The 22,447-nt window shown below is 34.6% G+C and overlaps 1 protein-coding gene across 5 annotated transcripts in view; it reads left to right on the top strand.

Moving 5' to 3' along the window:
- CFAP47 (cilia and flagella associated protein 47) overlaps positions 1 to 22,447 on the top strand; it is a 502,530-nt gene that overhangs the window by 163,363 nt on the left and 316,720 nt on the right. For all 5 annotated transcript variants that reach the window (XR_012026084.1, XR_012026085.1, XM_072815366.1 and 2 more), the window contains exon 30: positions 8,151 to 8,372. Coding sequence is in view for 3 of the 5 variants with exons in the window: in XM_072815366.1 (XP_072671467.1) it covers positions 8,151 to 8,372 (222 nt within the window). In the remaining 2 variants the exon portion in view is untranslated. The remainder of the gene's footprint in view (positions 1 to 8,150; positions 8,373 to 22,447) is intronic.

Below are 22,447 nucleotides of genomic sequence, written 5' to 3'. Positions count from 1 at the left end.
GATTTTTTATTTTGGGGAAATCATTGATCAGACATTTAAAATTCATTATCTGACAGTAATGACTATGAGTATTGTTTATATGCTCATAGACTCTTACTTATAATTTTTATTATACATATTACACTTTTAAAAAATATTTTATTTATTTATTTGAGAGAGAGAGAGAGCACAAGCAGGGTAAGGAGCAGAAGGAGAAGCAGACTCCCTGCTGAGCAAGGAACCCAATGCAGGGCTTGATCCTGGGACCTCAGGATCGTGACATGACCTGAGCCAAAGACAGGTGCTTAACCAACTGACCCATGCAGGTGCTCCTATTATGCATGTTATACTTTTAGGTCTCATGAGATGAATAAATTTTTGAATTAATTTATCCATTTCCATGTTTTCTAAATCATTTAATGCTGATTTTTTTTTATTATTCACTTCTTTAAATTTGACTTGTATGCTTAATTATTTTCAGGTCTATACATTTATGTCTTTATTCCATGTTAGATGCATCCTACAATTTTTGCTATTAAGCATTCTGATTTTGGTTGTTTTTTTTATAGAGCTTGTGATCTTAATTTTTATTTTCTACATATTTTTACTGTAACTATAGCTTATGTTAAATCCAATATGTTATTGGATTTATGCATCTTTATATACTTGCCCATTCACATTAATATGGGGGTATTTACTTATGTTATTATGTTATGTTATTTTGTTCTATATTTTTCTAATGTAAACAATGCCAAGATTCATTGTATCTGTTTGTAAGTAGTAGCAAATATTCCTGGATGTTACATAGGAAGGATTTCAGAGTGGGATCACTGAATCAACTAATATAAGCTTTTAAAAATCTATTTTATTTTTGAATGACTTTCTAGTAAGTTTTCTATTTTATATCCCTACTAATGAGTTACAATGCTGGTCTGGTTGTTAACTGACAGAGTTGAGTACCTTGCTATTTTGATAAGTGGGTAACAGCTCATGTCATTGGGTACGTCTTGGGGAAAGACAGTTTTAAAGGAATATGGGGAAAAAATAAAATAAATAAAATAAAATAAAATAAAATAAAATAAAATAAAATAAAGGAATATGGGGACCTTTCTAGCCCAGAAATCTTTGAATATTAAAAACTGTCCAAGTAACAATGTTGTTCACTGCTAATACTTTATTTGGAATCTTTGGATCATGGACTCTCAGGCTAAGAGAATACTTTCAAGGTAATATAATGTTGCCAATCTTTGAACCCCTTACCTCAATGTTTCCTACATTACCCCATCATCCGGACTCTCAGTTTTTCTCATGAGAAGTCTAATGTCAAAAAAAAAAAAAAAAGAAGAAGAAGTCTAATGTCATATTTTGTGACTACCATGTTCATTCTCTCAGAATTATTTTATGGCTCCCATTTCTTTGCTAATTTGAAATTTATGAAATAAAATCTGACTGTGAGAATATTTTATATCATTCAATCTACTTGGTATTCATTAGACCCTTTTACTAGGAAAACTCATCATTCAACTAGTCTTCCCTCTCTCCTCTTTCCTGCCTTTGCTTTTCTCAATTTTTCTTTATTCTCTCACTGTCTTTTTATCTCCTTTAAGAATGATAGTGGACCTGCATGACTGATCCTTTATACCACTTTCAGTTATGTCCTATGATTTTTTTCTGTCTTTGCTTTCTTATGTTTATAGATCTTCATTTGCTCTCTCAGTCTTCTATAAAATTTTTAATTGGTGTTTATAGTTTTGTTTTACAAGAACTCTGTTGTTCTTTATGCCTTCCTTCCTTCCTTCCTTCCTTCCATCCTTCTTCCTTCCTTCTTCCATCTATTTCTTTCATAATAGCATCCTATTTTTGTGTTACGGATGCATCTTCTCAAATATCTCTTCCAAATATAGTACTTGAATTAATCATCATTATTACTGTACTGAAGGTCACTTCCTTCCTCTCTATCTGCCAGCCATAATCTTGGTGACTTATGTTCCTTTAGGAAAAATGGTGTCCTTTTTTTCTGCAGCCTACTGCTATGCAGTCCATCGTTTTAATTTATTCCTTAATACGATTCCATTCATTCTGTTTTACAGATATTCTTCAGAGTCGTTGCTATACTAATGGTTCTTTCCCCAACTTTAGTGTTGTTATAGTTCTCCAGTCTTTCTGACATTTCAGGAATATTTTGAGAAGGAGAGAAGATAAGCACATATGTTCATTTTATCATCTTGAACAGAAAATTGATATTCCTTCTCATAGTTTTCTACAGTTTTACTCTTTCATTTTATCCCAGCTTAATGATCTGTAATTTCTGTTAGTGCTTTCATTATTGTGGTCTAGTAATCCATGCCCTATTGAACTTGCTTGGCAATGTGTCTGTTACCTTGTTCCTTTAAAAAAAATTGTGTGTTGGTATTTTATTAATGATAATAGTTCATATATATATTGGGCTCCTACTATGAACAAAACATATGTGTTTTGTGGGTATTAATTCATGTATTCTTTATAAAATCCTATGAGGTAAATACTATTATTATCCCCATTTTACTGTGGGAAACTGAGACAAAGAGAGAATTAGTAAGTTTCTCAAAGTTACTCAGCTGATAAATAGCAGAGCCAGGATTTGAAGCCAAGCATTCTATCCTAGAGCTAGTGCTTTTAAGCTTCATTCCACTTGCTAATTATTGTAGGATCAGATTAAGATTTAGGGAGCTTTGACACTTGAAAGACATGAGCTCCACTATTTGGCATTTTGTCTTTGGCTTTAGACTGGGCACTATAAGTACCTATGGTTAGGTATATCAGTTCAAGAAGATTAAGAATATGGTAGTCTAGAACTGAGGAGAGTTATATAATCCTAATGTTTATAGGCTAAGTCTAGGATTTCAGATCCAGTGAAGCTCAAAGTCCTGGGCAAGCCTTCAATTCTAGCAAAGTCAGCCGTATTAACAGGGAAAGTGGAATTGCTTGGCCTTATATGCAATAACCCCCCACTGAAGAGTCATCCACTACAGGATGTATAACCTGGAAGACTAGAATTCATTGTGAATTACGGTGTGGACATCAAAAACTTTTTGTTTTCCTTTTAACACTATTGAACATTTTTTGACTTGAACATTTTTTGACATATTTATGCATCAGCTTTCTTGAACCTGAGGATACAGATTGTCAGAAATGCTGCTTTATTGGTATATTAGCTCAGATAATTTCACTCTTTACAAACACCAATTTGTGGCAGACAGGCCATATGGTCCATTTCATTTGTTAATTTGAGAGATATTCAGGTGGAATAGCAGAAACCAATTATTTGAAGAGATTACCTTTATTGATTAGTAGTCTGTTTACAATTCTTAGAGGCCCCTAGATATTATTTATTTTCTGCCCTTCCTGAAATCACCAAAAGATGGAAATAGCTATTGAAAAAAATAAGAGAACACAATTTATGTTTCCAAAATCATCAGAGGAAATGTACTAAATATAATAGCCCACTCACTTCAGGTTGGATGAATTGTGGGAATTAACATTTTTTCTAAACACTACTGGGAAGATCTGTAAGCAACTGATCACAGAAACATTTACATCATAATGAAAATTCCACTGCATCTGGCAGAAGTGATTGCAGTACATGTCATTGCTAGTCCAAACTTCTATTCCAATATGTACCTCCTTCCAGCTGCCACACACCAAGAGCGCATCTGGGAATGCCAGTCAGGAAGCTTAGGGGAAAGGGTTCAAATTGTTTTAGAGCTACATTCTATACCAGAAATGTGCATTTAGTGTAAATATATAGAATCTCACAGGAAATCAAAGTAATCAGTAGAATAGTCTACCATTCATAATGACAGCATGCAAAATGAAATATTTTCTCACTGCCTCTGCTTCCTCATTTATAAAAAGAGGTAATAATAATACCTACCTTATATAATTGTTGTGATATTTAAAAAAGGTAATAACCTTTATGAGAACAGAGTATGAGACCTAATAAGCATTCAATAAATGTTATTAAATTTAGTTAGTATTATGTTAGCAGCATTATATATTTCTGATCTCATTCACTGTATTCACCAACTCTTCTATTTGACAGTGGAAGGTAAATTTAAAACCGATCTTTTCCAAGCAGTTACCAAATGATATTTCATTAATATTTTTCCTTACCTTGCACAAGATTTTTTCCCAGTTTGATAAGAAACTTCTGACATTTTCTAAACTCTGTGTGTGTGTGTGTGTGTGTGTGTGTGTGTGTGTGTGTGTGTGGTATGCTTTTCTCTTTGCCACTTTGAGCTGCTGGCAAGATCACTGATAAATTTAGCAATATAAACATAAAGTTTCTCCTCCATTTCTGGGCAGGCTGCCTATTCTTTTTGCCAGCCATGTCCAACAAAATCACAAAAATGTGTCTTTAGAGTGAAAGTGTTAAAATAAAAGTGTTAAATAACTGATTAGAGTTGGCTTCCTTGAATTTTTTTTTTCATTTTTCCACATTACAGTAAGAATAGTGAATCATTTTATAATTCTTCTCAAGGCAGTTTCCTTCTTTAACCATTTTACTACTTGTTTGCTGGGAATAGTGGTAAGTGGTAGGTGGTTTCTTTACCTGGAAAGATAGATCATGATGTAAGTACATGAGCCTTTTGCTTGTGCATATTTTCAATCTCCAAAGTAGAAGGACTCTCATAATTGAAAAGAGACTTTAAATAATCTAATATCTTAATATATAAACAAGAAGAGAAGGAATATTGTTAACAGTTATCAAAATTTTAGTTAAAGTCCACACTTGTGAGATATGCGTACATATAGATATTAAAGAAAAGACTGTAGTTTATACATCAGAATTTGTACTCCCAGTGGGAAATCCAGTTATAATCCAGTTAATCCACTAACAATGTCACCTTTTCCTTTAACAGTCCTCTAGATAGTAATTTTAACTACCCAATTTCAGTCAGCCTTTAAGGGGTTGGGGAACTTTGAAGACCCAAGCTGTTCCCTCTTGACTTTTCAAATCATGAAATAAAATACACATAGAGAAAGATTCACAAACCAAGTACAACCCCTCATTTACTCCTAGAGCAAATCCCTGTGCAGGCTTCCCTTTAACAGCACTCCAGAAGCCTCTTTGACACTCACAATCTACAAGATCTCTATAACTGAAAGGAAATCACCAGCTTGCCTTTTATGGTAATCATTTCCTTACCTTTTTTTAAAAAAAAAATTTTATCATGCAAGCATAGATCTGTGAACTCCAGAGTTTAAGGTTTCTGTTTTTGAATTTCAATCATGCTTGTCACCACATAACATATAGACAGAATTATACTACGTGAACATGTGTGTAGCTCTCACTTAGACCAAGATATAGAGCATAGTGGAAGGTCTGTGTGGCTCAGAGGTTGAACATCTGCCTTTGGCTCAAGGTGTGATCCAGAGGTCCAGGGATTGAGCTCCCTGTGGGGAGCCTGCTTCTCCCTCTACCTATGTCTCTGACTTCTCTCTGTGTCTCTCATGAATAAATAAATAAAATCATTAAAAAAAAAAAAAAGAAAGAAATAGAGCATAGCTAACATCTCCAAATCCCTGCCACTTCTATTTCCCTTCCCTTCCCCTGGAGAGGTCACCATTATCCTGAATTCTAACACCAAAGATTAGTTTTTTCTAGTTTTGAACATGATGTAGGAAAAATCATACAATTTGCATTTTTTTGTAGCATCTGGATTTTTTTAATCAATATTATGTTCATGTGATTCATTATTGCATTTCAAAGTGGATTACTAGTAATGCTGTACACTAGGCCATTATATGAATATTCTATTGAATCATTCTGTCCATAGATGTTTCACTGGCTTCTAGATTTTTCTATTATGAAAAATGCAACTATGGAAATTTTAACATATGTCTTTTGATACATATTTCTGAAAGGCTTATATGTTGAGTAAAATTGCTAGATCATAAGATAAAAATATGATCACCTTTAGAAGTTACTTCCAAGTAGCTTTCCAAAGTGGTTATACCTATTTCCACTCCCACAGGTCATATATGAAAGTTCTATTTGCTCTATATTCCAAGAAACAGTTAATATATTCAGTCTTTTCAATATTAGCTCTGAGTGAGGTTTGAACTGACATTTTACTACTCTTGATATTAAGAAAAAATTATATTTTCTTGGTCATTTGGAAATGTTGTATCATGAAGAGCCTGTTCTTTGTAGTTATTCTTATTGTGGTTCATAGTGATTCTCTCATCTGTGGTCTGATTTTTTTTTTTTTTTGTCAGTTTTGGAACTCTCTCAGTCAATATGCTTTCCATTATGTGACTACCTCATTCTTTTGGGCTCCTCTCCTTTGCTCACTCTTCTGTTTCCATCCTTTTATCCCTCTCTGTTATAGTACAGATACTTTCCTATGACCTATATTCCATTGCATTACTTTTTTCTTCACTTGATTTAGTTTGCTGTTAACTTCATCCATTGCTCTCTTCATTTTACTTACTAGATTTGTTTGTTTCTAAATTTTCCATTTAGTTATATACATATATTTTAAATATTTATTTATTTGAGAGAGAGAGAGAAGAGAGCACAAGCAGGGGAAGTGTCAGAGGGAGAAGAAGAAGCAGGGAGCCCAATGTGGAACTCCATTCCAGGCCCCTGGGATCATGACCTGAACTGAAGGCAGGTGCTTAACTGACTGAGCCACCAAGGTACCCCTAAAGATTTGATTTATTGAGAGAGAAGAAGAGAGAGAGCAAGGGGGGGGAGGGACTGAATCAGAATGAGAGAGAATCTCAAGCAGACTCCACTCTGAGCGCAAAGCCAGACACAGGGCTTGAGATAATGATCTGAGGTGAAATCAAGAATCAAATGCTTAACAGACTGAGCCACCCAGAAGCCTCTCCATTTAGTTATATTTTTATATAACTTATAGTTCAATGACAAAATTCTCAATCTTAATCATAGTACATACAATTACTTTAAAATCTGTGTCTTAAAACTATAATATGTGGGCCCTGTGTGTCCATTCATATTGTTTATTGTTTCTTACTATTTATATTCAACTTGTTTTTTCTTCTTCTTTTTTTAGTTATTGTCTGGTTATGTCTTAATTCTGTTTAGATCATTTATCTTCTTCATAATTTTTTATAGAAATATTTTCAGGTATTAATTATTTTCCATGAAATATTTGCTTTGTTGGTACCTTCAGGATATACTAGCTCTATTATATACATTACTAATGAGGAACTTGAGAAACAGACAAGTCAAGTAGCTTCCATAAAGTCACACAGTAAGAGGCAGAGCCAGAGTTTGAGCAATGGTACTCAAACCCTTACCTAAGTCAATGTACTTTGTCCTATAATATGCAATATAGACCTACTAGCTACCAAACTGGAGAATGGCCACTCAAAATGACTCCTTGGGCACTTTTTATTTGTCAGTCTAAATTAGTGATACATTTTGACTTTGATTGCTAGCAAACAAGTAGACAGTATACTGTAGTATTAGATAATTGATAAACTATAGAGAGCAAGAATTGTTTGAATTTTTTTTAATCCATTTAATAATTAGCATCCATTGTAACTCAGTGTGAGAAGTATCAGAAATAGAGATTGTACTGTCTTATTTAAAGGACAGAGAAATATATAAGAGCATTAGCTCTCTGGGTTTATCTTTAAAATGTGAATCTCTGCTTATGAGGCCAATGTGCAGGATAAGCCCTTCTAATTATTAGAATACAATATTGAGAAAATATGTATAAATTTGTTTTTGTCTATACATGTGTTATGAATATTTGACATCTATCTTGAAAACTATTATAGGCATTATTACCTCCAGTTTAAATGGTATAAAATTTGAATTCAATGAGTTTGGATAACTTCTCAACCAGCTAGCAGTTAATGGGTCCAGGGCTTAACTCCTGTACTGTTTATCCAAAGCAGTTACATTTTCTATTCACAATCCAATCTTCCAGACCTGACAATTGCAACATCAGATTATGATGTGTGTTTAAAATGAGATAATAGAAAGTTCCAGGGTTATCAAAACATCTAATTTGTACTAACAAATGATAGCTGAGTAAGGTGAATTTTATAATTTCTTATTTGATTTTAAATAGAACTTTATTTAGTCATTGAAAATTTTTTTCATAACATAACATACTGTTTTTTTTTATTTTAAAATTGTTTTCTCATAGGGAAGTGTATAAAATAAAATTCTACTCATCAACCTCATCATCCAAAAAAATTTCCAGACAGAACGACTTTTCAAAATATAATAAGACCATTTATGATGTGATGCTCCATTTGAGTGGAAAAATGCCACCTGGAATTAATTCAAGTCAGTCCTTACCTGAGGATTACACTGAAAGGGTGATTCAACTTCATTCTCAACATTCTTCACTTCTTGACTTTCTCATGTAAGAGCATGAATGTGCTAATTTAAGCATGTAATTTTGGCTTGGATAGATACATAAGTAAATGGGTAGATAGGTAGATTTTGATATTATTTGTCTTTTTTATAATATATTTACCATGTTTCCAGTATATGCATAATCCTGTAATATATACTCTGGAAAGATAATGGAAAATAAACATTTCATAGACTGTTGAATTGGCAACTTAAGGCATTCATTCCCAAGCTTTATCATCAATCCATATCATTGTGAGAGCATGTTAAACAGGTTTCTGGCCCTTACCCACAGATTTATGATGTTAATTTGCATTTATAAGGAGTTTTAGGTGATATTGATTTCTTCTGGTCCATGACCTCATTTTGAGTTTTCTTACCTAGACAAATATATAAGTTCATAGAACTAAAAAGGGATGATACCAATAAGTTTATTTCTCAGAATATTGTTAGTATAATCTCAAGTTATACTATGAATTTTTAGTCCACATAGTTGTCTTTTAATATTAAAATAATCAGCAGGTGAAAATTTCCATAACTGGTTGACAGAAAATATAGGAAAAATATTTGTCATTATAATGTCTGTGTTCCTCTGCAGAGATTATAAATGGTGAGTGGCCAAGAAATAGAAAAGCAGTGTTCATTAAAAGTCTGAGGAGAGTACTGGTGAATTTATATTAATTCTTTTGCTTATATTTGCAGTATCCTTATCCACTGGAACATCCATAACCATGCTTCTATATCACTAAAATAACATTTGTTACTTGTAATTATTATGCAATAGGGTTCATATTTTTGAAATATATTGCTGTGTCTTTATATCATTGCTTCTTTGTGTATGGAATCTATTCCATAGTTGGCCAGAAATGTTCACCTACCTTAGCAGGGGTGGGGATGGAGGGTAACAAAAGGAATCTCAAAGCAGGAATGCAAATGAAAAATTTGGTGTTCAAAAATTTTTTTTTAATTTCCAAATCAGAATTTTTGAGTCTCTAGCAATATTATGGTCTTAAAAATTAGACATGATATACAGAGAAACAGGAATATGACAGCAGAGTAGGAGTACTCTAGACTTGTCTCCTTCCATGAACATAACCAGGTAACTATCAAATCATCCTAAATACCCCAGAAATTGACCTGAAGACTGATAGAACAAGGAAAGGGAGGAAGAGGCCACATTGAAGAAGGTAGGAAGTATGGAGATACGGTTTAGGAGAGAAATCAATCTTGGGTGCTACTGAGGGGAGGGAGCCAGGGTCACTGAGAATGGTGAGAGAGGAAGACACAGGGAACACAAAAAGAGAATGTTTCCCCATAGCCATTGGCTTGGAAAATGAAAGGTACAGATTTTCATGAGTTTTTGCAACCAGGGGGCCTTAAACACTGGAGTTTTAAATATCAGTGGGCTTGGCTGTGATACAGCCTGGAAAGCACTGTGCTACTTTGGAGAGAAGGCAGGCAAACAACCCAAGGGCATACAGTGTGGAAAGAACAAGGTAAAGAACGACTGGGGCACACATTGGGGAGATCATTTGCCCCTCTCTGTGTGTCCCTGAGAAAGCAGCATTCACAGAGACACCTGTCCAGGAACAAAGGAGCTTGCTGGTGCCATTTCCCTCCCCTGCCCCTCACCATAAATACAGAACCATCAGTGGGAAGCAGCCCAGAATGACACTGGCTGTCTAACTTGCTTATACTAAGCCTCCTCCTCTTCACTCCAGTGAGATTGCTCTTCTCAGTCATGTTTGCATCAGTTCCAAGCCAGCAGATTCCTCTTCCAGAAGACTGGTACAAATCCCAGTCTACACCACATCTCCCAAACAGAGAGTTTTGCAGTACCTTAGTTCCAGTGGAGGTAGTGACAGGTCTCATTTCACAAGCAAACCAAAGCATACCTAGTTAAAACTCACCATGTTCAGGCCAGGGACCAAACACTGCCCACATCAGGCAAGGAAAGCTTTTGCAGATGACTGACCTAAAGATAAAGTGACCAGGACACAGCAGCAGCACACATGCAGCACACAGCAGAGATATTCCCTAAAGAGCCAAGGCCTGAGCACTACATGATTTTTCTTCATAAGGCTAGGAGTAGGAGAAATAATTGCCTTTTCTAATTAAAAAAAAAAAAAAAAAAAAAAAAAAGCAGGCAGGGACTTAGACAGAATGAGAAGACAGAAGAATTTATCCCAAATGAAAGAAAAAGATAAGATCACAGACAGAGATCTAAGTGAAACAGAGATGACTAACATGCTGATGGAGAATTTAAAGTAATGATCATAAGGATAATCACTGGACTTGAGGAAAGAATAGAAAACATTGGTAAGACCCTTACCACAGAGATAGAAGAATTAAAAAAGAGTCAGTCAGAGATGAAGAGATGAAGAGTGCAATAAATGAGATTAGAAACACATTTGACTCAATGAACAGCAGGCTGGAAGAAGCAGAGGAATTAAATAATGACCTAGAATACAAAGAAATGGAAAACAATAAAGCTGAACAAAAGAGAGAAAGAATTATGCAAACATAGGGAATGCAGTGCCTCCATCCAACATAATAACATTCGTATAGGATTCCCAGAAGAAGAAGAGAGAAAAAGGGGAAGAAAATTTGTTTGAGGAAATAATAGCTAAAACCTTCCATGATCTGGAAAAGGAAACAGACATCCCAATCCAGGAGGCACAGAGAACCCCCAACAAAATCAACAAAAGCAGGCCAACACCAAGACATATTATACTTAAATGTGCTGAATATAATGATAAAGAAAATTCTTAAAAGCATTAAGACAAAAGAAGTCATTAACTTACAAGAGGAAGCCCATAAGGCTAGCTGGGGATTCTTCAACAAAATCTTGGCAAGCCAGAAGAGAGTGGCATGATATATTCAAAGTGCTGAAAGGGAAAATCTGAAGCCAAGAACACTCTATCCAGCAAGGCTGTCATTCAGAATAGGAGAGATAAGCATTTCCCCAGACAAAAACTAACGGAGTTTGTGACCACTAAGCTAGCCTTGCAAGAAATATTAAAGAATACTTTTTGAGTGGAAAGGAGAGGCCAAAAGTGACAGTACAGGGCAGCCCGGGTGGCTCAGCAGTTTAGTGCCACTTTCAGCCCAGGGCGTGATCCTGGAGACCCGGGATCAAGTCCCTCGTCAGGCTCCCTACAGGGAGCCTGCTTCTCCCTTGGCCTGTGTCTCTGCCTCTCTCTCTCTCTGTTGCTCATGAATAAATAAATAAAATATTTTTTTAAAGTATTCAAAAGTGACAGTACAAATGCAGGAAACATGAAAGCAGTAAAAATGAATACTTCTGCAAAAAAATCAGTCAAAGAACTCACCAAAAAAAGGGTATAAAATATACTAACATATGCCTAAGACATGGAGAGGAGAGAATAATAGGTTCAAACTTAAATGACCATCAACTTAATGTAGACTGCTATATGCAGGAGAGGTTAGATACAAACCAAATGGTAACTATATATAACTATATAACTATATAACAACTATATAACTATATATATATATATATAAACATGTAAAGAATAAAGAGAAAGAAATACAAATATATCACTGAAGAAAATAAGCAAAAAAATAAAGACAAAAGGTCAGAGAAAATTTTCAGAAACAACCACAAAACAAGTACTAAAATGGTAATACATACTTATCAGTAATTACTTTGAATGTAAATGGACTAAAAGCTCTAATCAGAAGGCATAGGGTGTCAGAATGGATAAAAAAAAAATATAAGACTCATCTATATGCTGCTTATAAGAGACTCATTTTAGATCTAAGGACATTTGCAGATTGAAAGTCAAGGGATGGAGAAATATTTATCATGCAAATAGATGTCAAAAGAAAGGCAGAGTAGCAATATCTACATTGGAAAAACTGGACTTTAAAACAAAGACTGTAACAAAAGACAAAGAAGGTCACTACATCGTAAGAAAGGGGACAACCCAACAAGAAGATATAACAATTGAAAATATTTATGCACCCAAGATGGGAGCACAGAAATACAGAAAGTAGTTAATAACAAACATAAAGGAACTAACCAATAATAATACAATAATAGTCAAAGACTTTTAACACCCCACTTACATCAATGGACGGATCAGCTAAATAGAAAGTCAATAAGAAAACAATGACTTTGAATGACACACTGGACCAGATGGACTTAGCAGATGTATTCAGAACATTTCAACCTAAAACAGCACAATATACATTTTTTCAAGTGCACATGGAACATTCTCGAGAATACATCACATAGTAGGCCACAAAACAAACCTCAACAAATACAAGAAGAAAGAAGTCATACCATGCACCTTTTCTGACCACCACACTGTGAAACTAGAAGGCAACCACAAGAAAAATCTGGAAAGATAACAAATACGTGGAAGTTAAATAACATGCTACTAAATAATGAATGAGTCAACTAGGAAATCAAAGAAGAAATGAAAAGATACATGGAAACAAATGAAAATGGAAACACAGTGGTCTAAACCCTTTGGGATGCAATAAAAGAGGTCCTAAGAGAGAATATATAGCAATACAAGCCTACCTCAAGAAGCAAGAAAAATCTCAAACAACCTAACTTTATACCTAAATGAGCTAGGAAAAAAAAAAAAAAAAACAGCCTAAAGCCAGAAGGAAGGAAATAATAATTAGAGCAGAAATAGATGATAAAGAAACTAAAAGAACAGTAGAACACATGAATGAAACCAGAAGCTGATTCTTTGAAAAAATTAATAAAATTGATAAACTTGTAGCCAGATTTAGCAAAAGGAAAACAGAAAGGACCCAAATAAATAAAATTATAAATGAGAGAGAAGAAATAATGACTGACAGCACAGAAATGCAAATAATCATAAGAGAATATTATGAAAAACTATATGCCAATAAACTGGACAAGCTAGAAGAGAAGGATAAATTCCTAGAAACAGATGAATCACCAAAACTGAATCAGGAACAGATAGGAAATTTGAACAGACTGATAAACAGTAAAGAAATGGAATCAGTAACCAAAAAACCCCCAACAAACAAAAGTCCAGGACCACAGGGCTTCACAAGTGAATTCTATCAAACATTTAAAGAAAAGTTAATACCAATTCTTCTCAAACTATTCCCAAAAAATAGAGATGGAGGAAAAATTTCCAAATTCGTTCCTTGAGACCAGCATTACCCAGATAGCAAAACCTGATAAAGACACCACAAAAAAAAAAAAAAAGAACTACAAGCCAATATCTCTGATGAACAGATATGCAAAAATCCTCAATAAAATAAGCCAAATTCAACAAAAAATTTAAATATCATTCACCACAATCAAGTGGGATTTATGCTTGGGCTACAAGGGTGGTTTAGTATCTCCAAATCAATCAGTGTAGTACATCACATCAATAAGAGAAAGTAAAAGAACTATATGATCTTTTCAACAGATGCAGAAAAAGTATTTGACAAAGTACAACATCCATTCATGATAAAGAAAAAAAAAAAAGAAAAGAAACCAAAACACCTCACCAAAGTAGATTTAGAGGGAATGTACCTCAACATAAAAAGGCCATATATGAAAAACCCACAGCTAATATCATGCTAAATAGGGAAAAACAGAGCTTTTCCTCTACAGTCAGGAACAAGACAGGAATATCCACTGTCACTACTTCTATTCAACATAGTACTGGAAGTCCTAGCCACAGTAATCAGAAAACAAAAAGAAATAAAGAGCATCCATATTGGCAAGGAAGAAGTAAAACTTTCACTATTTGCAGATGACATGATACTATATATTGAAAACACAGAAGACTCCACCAAAAAAAACTGCTAGAACTGGTACACAAATTCAGTAAAATTGCAGGATATAAAATCGACCAAAATCTGTTGCATATCTATATACTAATAATGAAGCAGCAAAAAAAAAGGGGGGGGGGATCAATCCTTTTTACAATTGCACCAAAAACATTAAGATACCTAGGGGAAAAAAACCTGACCAAAGAGGTGAAAGACTTGTACTTGGAAACTACAAAACTTCAGTGAAAGAAATTGAAGACAACTCAAATAAATGGAAAGACATTCATGCTCATGGATTGGAAGAAAAATTTTTTTTAATGTCTATACTACTCAAAGCAATCTACACATTTAATGCAATCCCTATCAAAACACCAATAGCATTTTTCACAGAGCTAGAACAAACAATCCTGAAATTTGTATGGAACCACAAAAGAACCTGAATAGCCAAGGCAATCTTGAAAAAGAAAAGCAAAGCTGAAGGCATCACAATTCTGGAGTTCAAGTTATATTACAAAGTTGTGGTTATCAAAACAGTATGGTACTGTCATAAAAATGAACATATAGATCAATGGAACAGAATAGAAAACTCAGAAATAAACCAACAATTATTTGGTCAATTAATCTTTGACAAAGCAGAAAAGAATATGCCATGGGAAAAAGACTGTCTCCTCAACAAATGGTGTTGAGGAAACTGGACAGCAACAGGCAGAAGAATGAAACTGGACCACTTTCTTACACAAGTTAGAAAACTGAATTCAAAGTGAATTAAAGATCCAAATGTGTGAACTGAAACCATAAAAATCCTAGAGAAGAACACAGAAGAACACCTCTTTGACATCAGCTGTAGCAACTTCTTTCTAGATATGTCTCCTGAGGCAAGGGAAACAAAAGCAAAAATCAACTATTGTACTACATCAAAATAAAAAGCTTCTGTACAGCAAAGGAATCAATCAACAAAGCTAAAGGGCAACCTACTTAGGTTGCCCTTCTTCTTCCTACTGCAAGGGAGAAGATACTTTCAAATGACATATCTGATAAAGGTTAATATCCAAAATTTATAAAGAATTTAATACTCAGAACATAAATAATTCAATGAAAAAATGGGCAGAAGACATGAATAGATATTTTTCCAAAGAAGACATATAGATGGTCAACAAACACATGAAAAGGTCTTCAAAATCACTGATCATAAGGGACTACAAATCAAAACTACAATGACGTATCACCTCACACCAGTCAGAATGGCCAACATCAACAACAGAAGAAACAACAAGTATTGCTGAGGGTGTGGAGAACGGGAACCCTCTTGCACTGTTGGTGGGAATGCAAACTGGTGCAGCCACTGTGGAAAACATGAAGCTTCTTTAAAAAGTGAAAAATAGAACTAACTACCCTACAATTCAGCAATCACACTACAAGGTATTTTCCCAAAGAATATTAAAAAAAGGTATTTTTCAAAAGAAGATAAAATACTAATTCAGAGGGATACATACACCCCAATGTTTATAGCTGCATTATTTATAATAGCCAAATTATAAAAATAGCCCAAGTGTCCATCAACTGATGAGTTGATAAATAAGTGGTATATACATATACAAACACACTGGATTATTACTCAGCCATAAAGAGGAAATCTTGCCATTTGCAGTGACGTGGATGGAGCTAGGGAGTATAATGCCAAGTGAAATTAGTAATAAAAAGACAAATACTATATATGATTTCACTCATATGTAGAATTTAAGAAACAAAACAAATGAGCAGAGGGGAAAAAGAGGCAAACCAAGAAACAAACTCTTAACTATAGAAAAGAAACTAATGGTTACCAGATGGGTTTGGTTGGGGAATGGGTAAAATAGGTGATGGGAATTAAGGAGTGCACTTGTTGTGATGAGCATCAGATATTGTATGCAAGTGTTGAATCACTATATTGTACCCCTGAAGCTATTATTACACTGTATTTTTAACTAACTGGAATTTAAATAAAAACTTTTAAAAATTTAGAGATGGAGCTGAACAAATTATTTTCTTCATTTCTTAGGTGCTGCCATGTGAATAGTCAAAACTGGCTTGAGTTTCTTGTGACTTGTAAGGGACCTAGAAGTTTCTAATTCACTGAAGGGAACTGAGTTAAGACCCAGGCAGCCTGTTATGGAGGCTGACTAAATGAGAGGGACTCCACTAAAGAGACAGGAGGGTAGGAGTTGAAGCCATGGTATGAATGACAAATATATGAGAACTGGAGTGTGGCTGAGTCAGTTTTGAGAGACCTCTTGGTCCTCAATTGAGGAGGAGGAGAAATGCAAGATCCTCATCTCAGGCCTCAGCAGCAATTACCCACATGGCAACTGGTTCCAGGCAGTGATAGGGGGTATCGCCAAAGAGACTGGAGATCCAGAAAAGTAATCACAGACTTGCTTGTAGAAAGGTATAAGTGTCCCTCTCACCTACTTCATGTAAGCATAAATGTAGGACTGATCCATGTTCTGAGAGGCCTTACACAATTTGGAGATCCCTCCTTTATAAATTAACATCAAATTAAAAATACAAACTTTAGCAACATGGCTTTAGAAGAAACTCATGAATGTGATGAAAACTAAAGTTGAAGCTTTATTTACTACACAATAAATCTCTCTTTGTTGTTGCCATTGTGTGTGTGGGTGGGGGGAGGTCTGAAATTTTGATTGCTTGTCCCATAGAACAGAATTACTATAAGGAGACTGTTCAAGTTAGAAGACTCTAAAATATATGAACATTTAAGTCTAGGTTTTCTTCCTAATCCTATATATCTAATCTGGTTGAGAAAATGATAAAGATTTTATCAGCTAACGAAAATAGCACAGCTGTGTGTAACTTTGTCAATTATTTTCAATACCACTGACTTATTCATAGGTGAGTATACCTCCCTAATTTGTGTGCAAGCTGGGGGGCAGGAAGCACATCTCATTCATCTGGCATCTCTAATACCCAGGGTCCTTAATAACAAAGAATGGGGCCAATGTTCATTAAATATTTATTTATTAAGATTGTCTTTCACAGAGCTTGCTTTTTGAGCTTGTGTGGTGAAAGGAATAAAACTTTGAAATTGGGTCTCAGGATAGTCATATAGGAATGGAGAAAATGTTGTGAAATATGAAAAATTAGGGATAAGAGAAGATAAGGTAAAGCACTTGAATTCCAGGAGAAAAGGTGTAACCAGTGAGAGAGGATTGAATTGGGAAAAGATGGAGTATATACTATGAAAGTTATACATTGAACTTTATTGATAATATTAAACTGTAAATTCTTAAAAATAACTAATTATTAAGGCATTTATTCCCCTGTATCCATATCAGTTTGCCCTGGCTGCCAATAACAGACTGGAAGGCTTAAACAACAGAAATTTGTTTTCTTACAGTTCTGGGGGCTGGAAATGCAAGATCAAGGTGTTGGCAGATTGGTTCTCTCCTGAGGCCTCTGGCTTGCAGACTTTCTCTCTGTCCTCACATGGTCTTTCCTCTGTGTGCACATACCCCTAAATGTCTCTCGGTGTGTCCAAATTTCATGGTCATATGTGGACACCAGGAAGTTTGGATTAGGGCTTATCCTAATACCTCATTTTATCTTAATTGCCTCTTTAAAGGCCTTGACTCCAAATATAGTCACATTCTGAAGTACCCGTGTAAGGATTTCAACATGTGACTTTTGAGGGGGGAAACAATTCAGCCCATAAAAATGTCATATGTGTTGTAATAACTATTTTGAAAGCAGTTATTATATTTTGTAATACATTTTTATCCTTATATTTGAAAGAATATACTTAATGTTTCTTGTCATTTGTGCATGTTATGGAATGAATTGGGTCTCCCTCTAATTCACATGTTGAAGCCCTAACCCCCAATGCAACTGTATTTGGAAACAGGACCTTTAAGAATGTAATCATGGTTCATGATATAAAGATGGGACTCTAAGCTGTCTGCAAGCCAGGAAGAGAATGTTCACAAGCAACCAAATTTTCCAACATCTTGTTCTTGGACTTCTTGTCTCCACAACTGTGAGAAAATAAATTTCTATTGTATATGCAGCCTGCTGTATTCTGTTATGACAGACCAAGCTAACACAATGCCTAATATCCTTTGATATAATTTAATTTATTTATATGCAACAATAATTTTATGATATAATTAACTTTCACTGAAAAAACAAACTATTTTGTTCATAATTTCCATAATATAAAACTATAAAACAGAAGCAGAACAAAACCACTATTTATCCTGCATTGAAACTGTAATGTAGGATATCACATAATATAAAACTATTATAACTCTTTCTAATACCATTGATTTTTAAATAAATTTTTCATTCACAAAAATAAATACACTTAGGAAACCAACTCACCGCCCTTTATAATTAAATTTAATTCCATTTGTCATTTCATTTCTTTTATCTTTAAAAAAATTATATCCTTCTTACTTATACATGACCACTATGGTATCTTATTTAATGGAATTGCATCTAAGAATGAAAATATTTTAAAGCAGCAGTCTAAGAGTGATTCTGGGAGAATTCACTGAAGTTGGGTAAAAAAGCATGGCTTTTGAACTAGGTAGACGCAGGCTTAAATTCTAGGTCTTTTGTACTCCTGTGACTTTCCACAAGTTAATCTGTTTAAGCTTCAATTTCAATATCTGTAAAGTTGAAGATGATAATTCGAAACTTGGTAAACAATAGAGTTAGAAATAATAGAGTAAGTATTATATGACACACTGTAGATGATGATGATGAGGAGGAGGAGGAGGATGAATTTAAGTACAATAAACTGTGATCTATGGCTTTCATATGCTAAAATGTTTCCTTAAGTTTCTTCAATATGATAGCCATTAGCAACATAAACTGAAAACTGATTCTTGTGATACCATTATCACTGAAATAGAATATTTTAAAAATCTGTTGCTGTATTAGAGAGAAACATTTTATTGACATAAAATGTCCAGAAAACCAATATTTATCAAGCATGTCTTTATTAGATAAAATAGGTACATTTTAAAAGGTTTTGTAATTTTAAAATTGAAAGTACATAACTTTTGTTTTAATTTTACCATGTCCTACTCTTGGTCTTTGATGATTGATTTATTAAAGTAAATGCTTTAATTCAATAAGGCAAACATTCTAATGCTATTTTTATTTTAGAAGGTTGTGTTTAGAAGACTTTTCTTTTAGAAGGTTTTAATTATAATTATTATTTACCAAAAGAAAGAAAGTAGTGTTCTAATATCTAATGAAGTATTAACTGTGAATTGAAGGAAAACGTCAGACACTTAAATAAATCTTTATTGTTTGTGCACTATAGAAATGAAACAGTTTTCTGATAGTGTCATTAAATTCTGTGGTACTTGGAATTGTCATGTTATTCTTGCAGCACTTTTGTTGGTTAGCTCCCAGTGAGTGGTCTTGACATTTACATGGTAGTTTCTGTTTTGACATTTTATGGTGTGAGGACACAATTATGGAAGAATGATTTTGGACTTAATGCCAAGCCATTCAAATTTATTGTTCTTTTATCAGCAAATAGATGCTTATCAGGATATGTCGACCGTGATAAAATTCCTCAATATTTAAGTATAGCAATATGGTTCTTAAAATTGAGTCATTGATCTAAGATTCATGCATATGTTTCATCATGCAAATAAATGTACTAAATTCAAAGTAATCATAAATGTTATTAGCTTTCACATTTGAATTTGATGACAGTGGGTAAGGACTTTTATACAAGTGAAATTATATTGATTTTGTACAATAAATGAGAAATTCAAAAATCTTTAGAGATCAAATTGAGAATTTAATAACTCATTACATCTAATTTTATTATGTTCTACTTAGTGTAAACCTGGAAGAAATATTCAAATGGAAAACCTAGATTTTAAAAGTGTGATTAAATCAATTAGGCAACTCAACACTCTAAAACTACTGAGCAGACATAATAAAATCTATTGATAAAGACAATCGTAAATACTGCCTTAGGGACTGATGAAGTTAGGTCTTGAGATATATTCAAAATGAAAAGAAGACAAGTCTCATGTAGGAGAGGAAAAGTAATTTCCCCTGTACCCTTCTAGGTTCTTGGATGAGACCAACCTCCCCCCCCCCCCGCCATAATAAAAGGACAGGAGGAAAAGAATTTGATTATGTATGTATGTAAGTACAGTGGCACCACAAAGATTTGAGACTCAAAAGTCAGCCAAAAGATGAGGCTTCTATACCATTCTGAGCTATGGAAAAGGGTAGGAGCTTAGGGCTTTAAAGAGAGAAGGGGGCCAAGAGGGGGAGGAGGTAATTCAGGAATGGTGAGAGGAGGAAATATTTGTTACACAAAGGTTACCCTGTCACACAGATAAATCTCTAAGGTGAAAAAGTTATCTCCTCACAATAGATCTCTTCCTGGTGGGGCCCCTTTTCTAATGTAAATTTTTAAAATAAATGTGTGTTTTCCCTTACAAAAGGGTGACTTCTACCCTGTATTTAGAGCTTCTCCCTTTCTGCAGATTCTCCAAATAATTGGCATGCCAAAGAGGTATATTTTGGGATGGAATATTCTGCTACCCTTCACTTCATAATAGTGTCGGTAAAATGCTGTGAAAGAACAAAATACACCTGAGTAAATTTTAAAGCTCTTATCAGTCTTATTTTGGAATTCATGAACTGGGCAGCATCCAATCTAGCAGACAGAAGGAAGCTGAAGAGCTGTACAAGGCAAGAGATTTTATAGGCAGAAAGAAGCAAGAACAAGGAAGTCGTACTTACAATATGGGGAAGCAGCATATGCTGTCCCAAAATGTGCCACTTTGGCATGGGGATTATTTTGAGCTGAAGGCCACTGAGTCCCAGCAGACTCAGGAAAAGCTTTTTACCTCTCCCTTAATTGCCTACAAGCATTTACAGAGGGCCTGTACCAGGAAGAGAACGATTACCAGAGATAACTTTTTATATCAGACTTTACTACCTGGCATGGCAAATGATTGTTTACCAAACATTTGCTCTTCTAGTATTCCTGTGAATTGTCTTCCTCCCCTTTGAAGACCCAGGCCCCTACCCCCTTCTCCTTACCTTCAACTGTCTGACTGCCTCTCAGTCTTCACGTCTTTGTGGGGCTCTCCTAGGTATGTAATTAAATCTAAGGGTTTTTTTTCCCCTCTTAATGTATCTTATGTCAATTTGATTATTGGACTAGCAAAAAAACATAGAAGGTAAAGAGGGAAAAGTTTTCTATTCCTACAGCACAAAAGCAGATTGGTTATTGCAAAGTTACTTTCTCTAGGAGGGATGGTAGGGGTCTGTCAGGCAGACTACCTAACTAATGCTGCTCAGGGGATTCCTGATTGACTGGTTTAAGATTCCATTTCTGGGAGAGCCAAAATCATAATGAAGTAATCACTTTGGTGACATGGAGCTTAGCATAAGTGACTCCATTTGGGGCCTATTGTCTTTAATAACGCAAACAATTCATTCTCCATTCTCAACATTTTACTGAGGGCCTATCCTCTGCTGGCCACTATGGAATACTCAAATGAATATCACACGGTCACCTTCTTCAAGAAGCTTTCAGTTTAATGCTTCCCTGATAATTTTTCTTAGGCTTTCAGTAGCATTTAATAGAAGTGATTATTTCCTTCTGAAATCCCTTATTTGCTTTGGATGCAAGGAAGTATTCCAGCTGCTATATATGTCTCTGAGCTGTCTTTGTTTTACCTCTAAGATTTCAACCTAATGGACCATCATATCATTTGAGTTCTTAAATATGCTTTAGGTCAGCTACTCCCGCTAAGGAATAGTGTTCCATTAAAATTAGATATTATTTAAATCTATAATCATTCCAGTGTAGTGAAGATTCATAGGAGTAATATAGATGCAGATGGGAAATGCTTGAAAATCAAAGAGAAGGGATGATGTTTGACCTTCAAACAAAGGAGCTTTATGTATGCAGCATAATTTCTTCTACCAGCTTCCACTGGCCCATGGCCAACTCAAACTTAACAATTCTAGAACTCTGGTCTCTCCTTTTACCCTTTCTTCTCATTCATTATGCTACCTTCCAGGTTTGAGCTTTCAGAATTATCTAGAGGCTTTTTTCTGCCTTTCCTTTTCCCCATTTTTTCAGTAGTGATAGGACTGCAAAATGTCTACAGAGTTGAGTACTAGATATGGCATTCTCTGATAAGTGCTTATGGTGGGTGGCATTCTATGCTCACCAAATGAGTTAGAACTAAATGTTTAAATCCCTGCTAGGAAACACTCCTGCCAAAACTGGGTTAAACTCTGTGAAAGTAGCTCTAGTGG

The sequence above is a fragment of the Canis lupus genome, chromosome X, assembly GCF_048164855.1.
Source record: "Canis lupus baileyi chromosome X, mCanLup2.hap1, whole genome shotgun sequence".
In the NCBI taxonomy this organism is placed as follows: Eukaryota; Metazoa; Chordata; class Mammalia; order Carnivora; family Canidae; genus Canis; species Canis lupus.
This window is presented reverse-complemented; position numbering and strand designations above follow the sequence as displayed.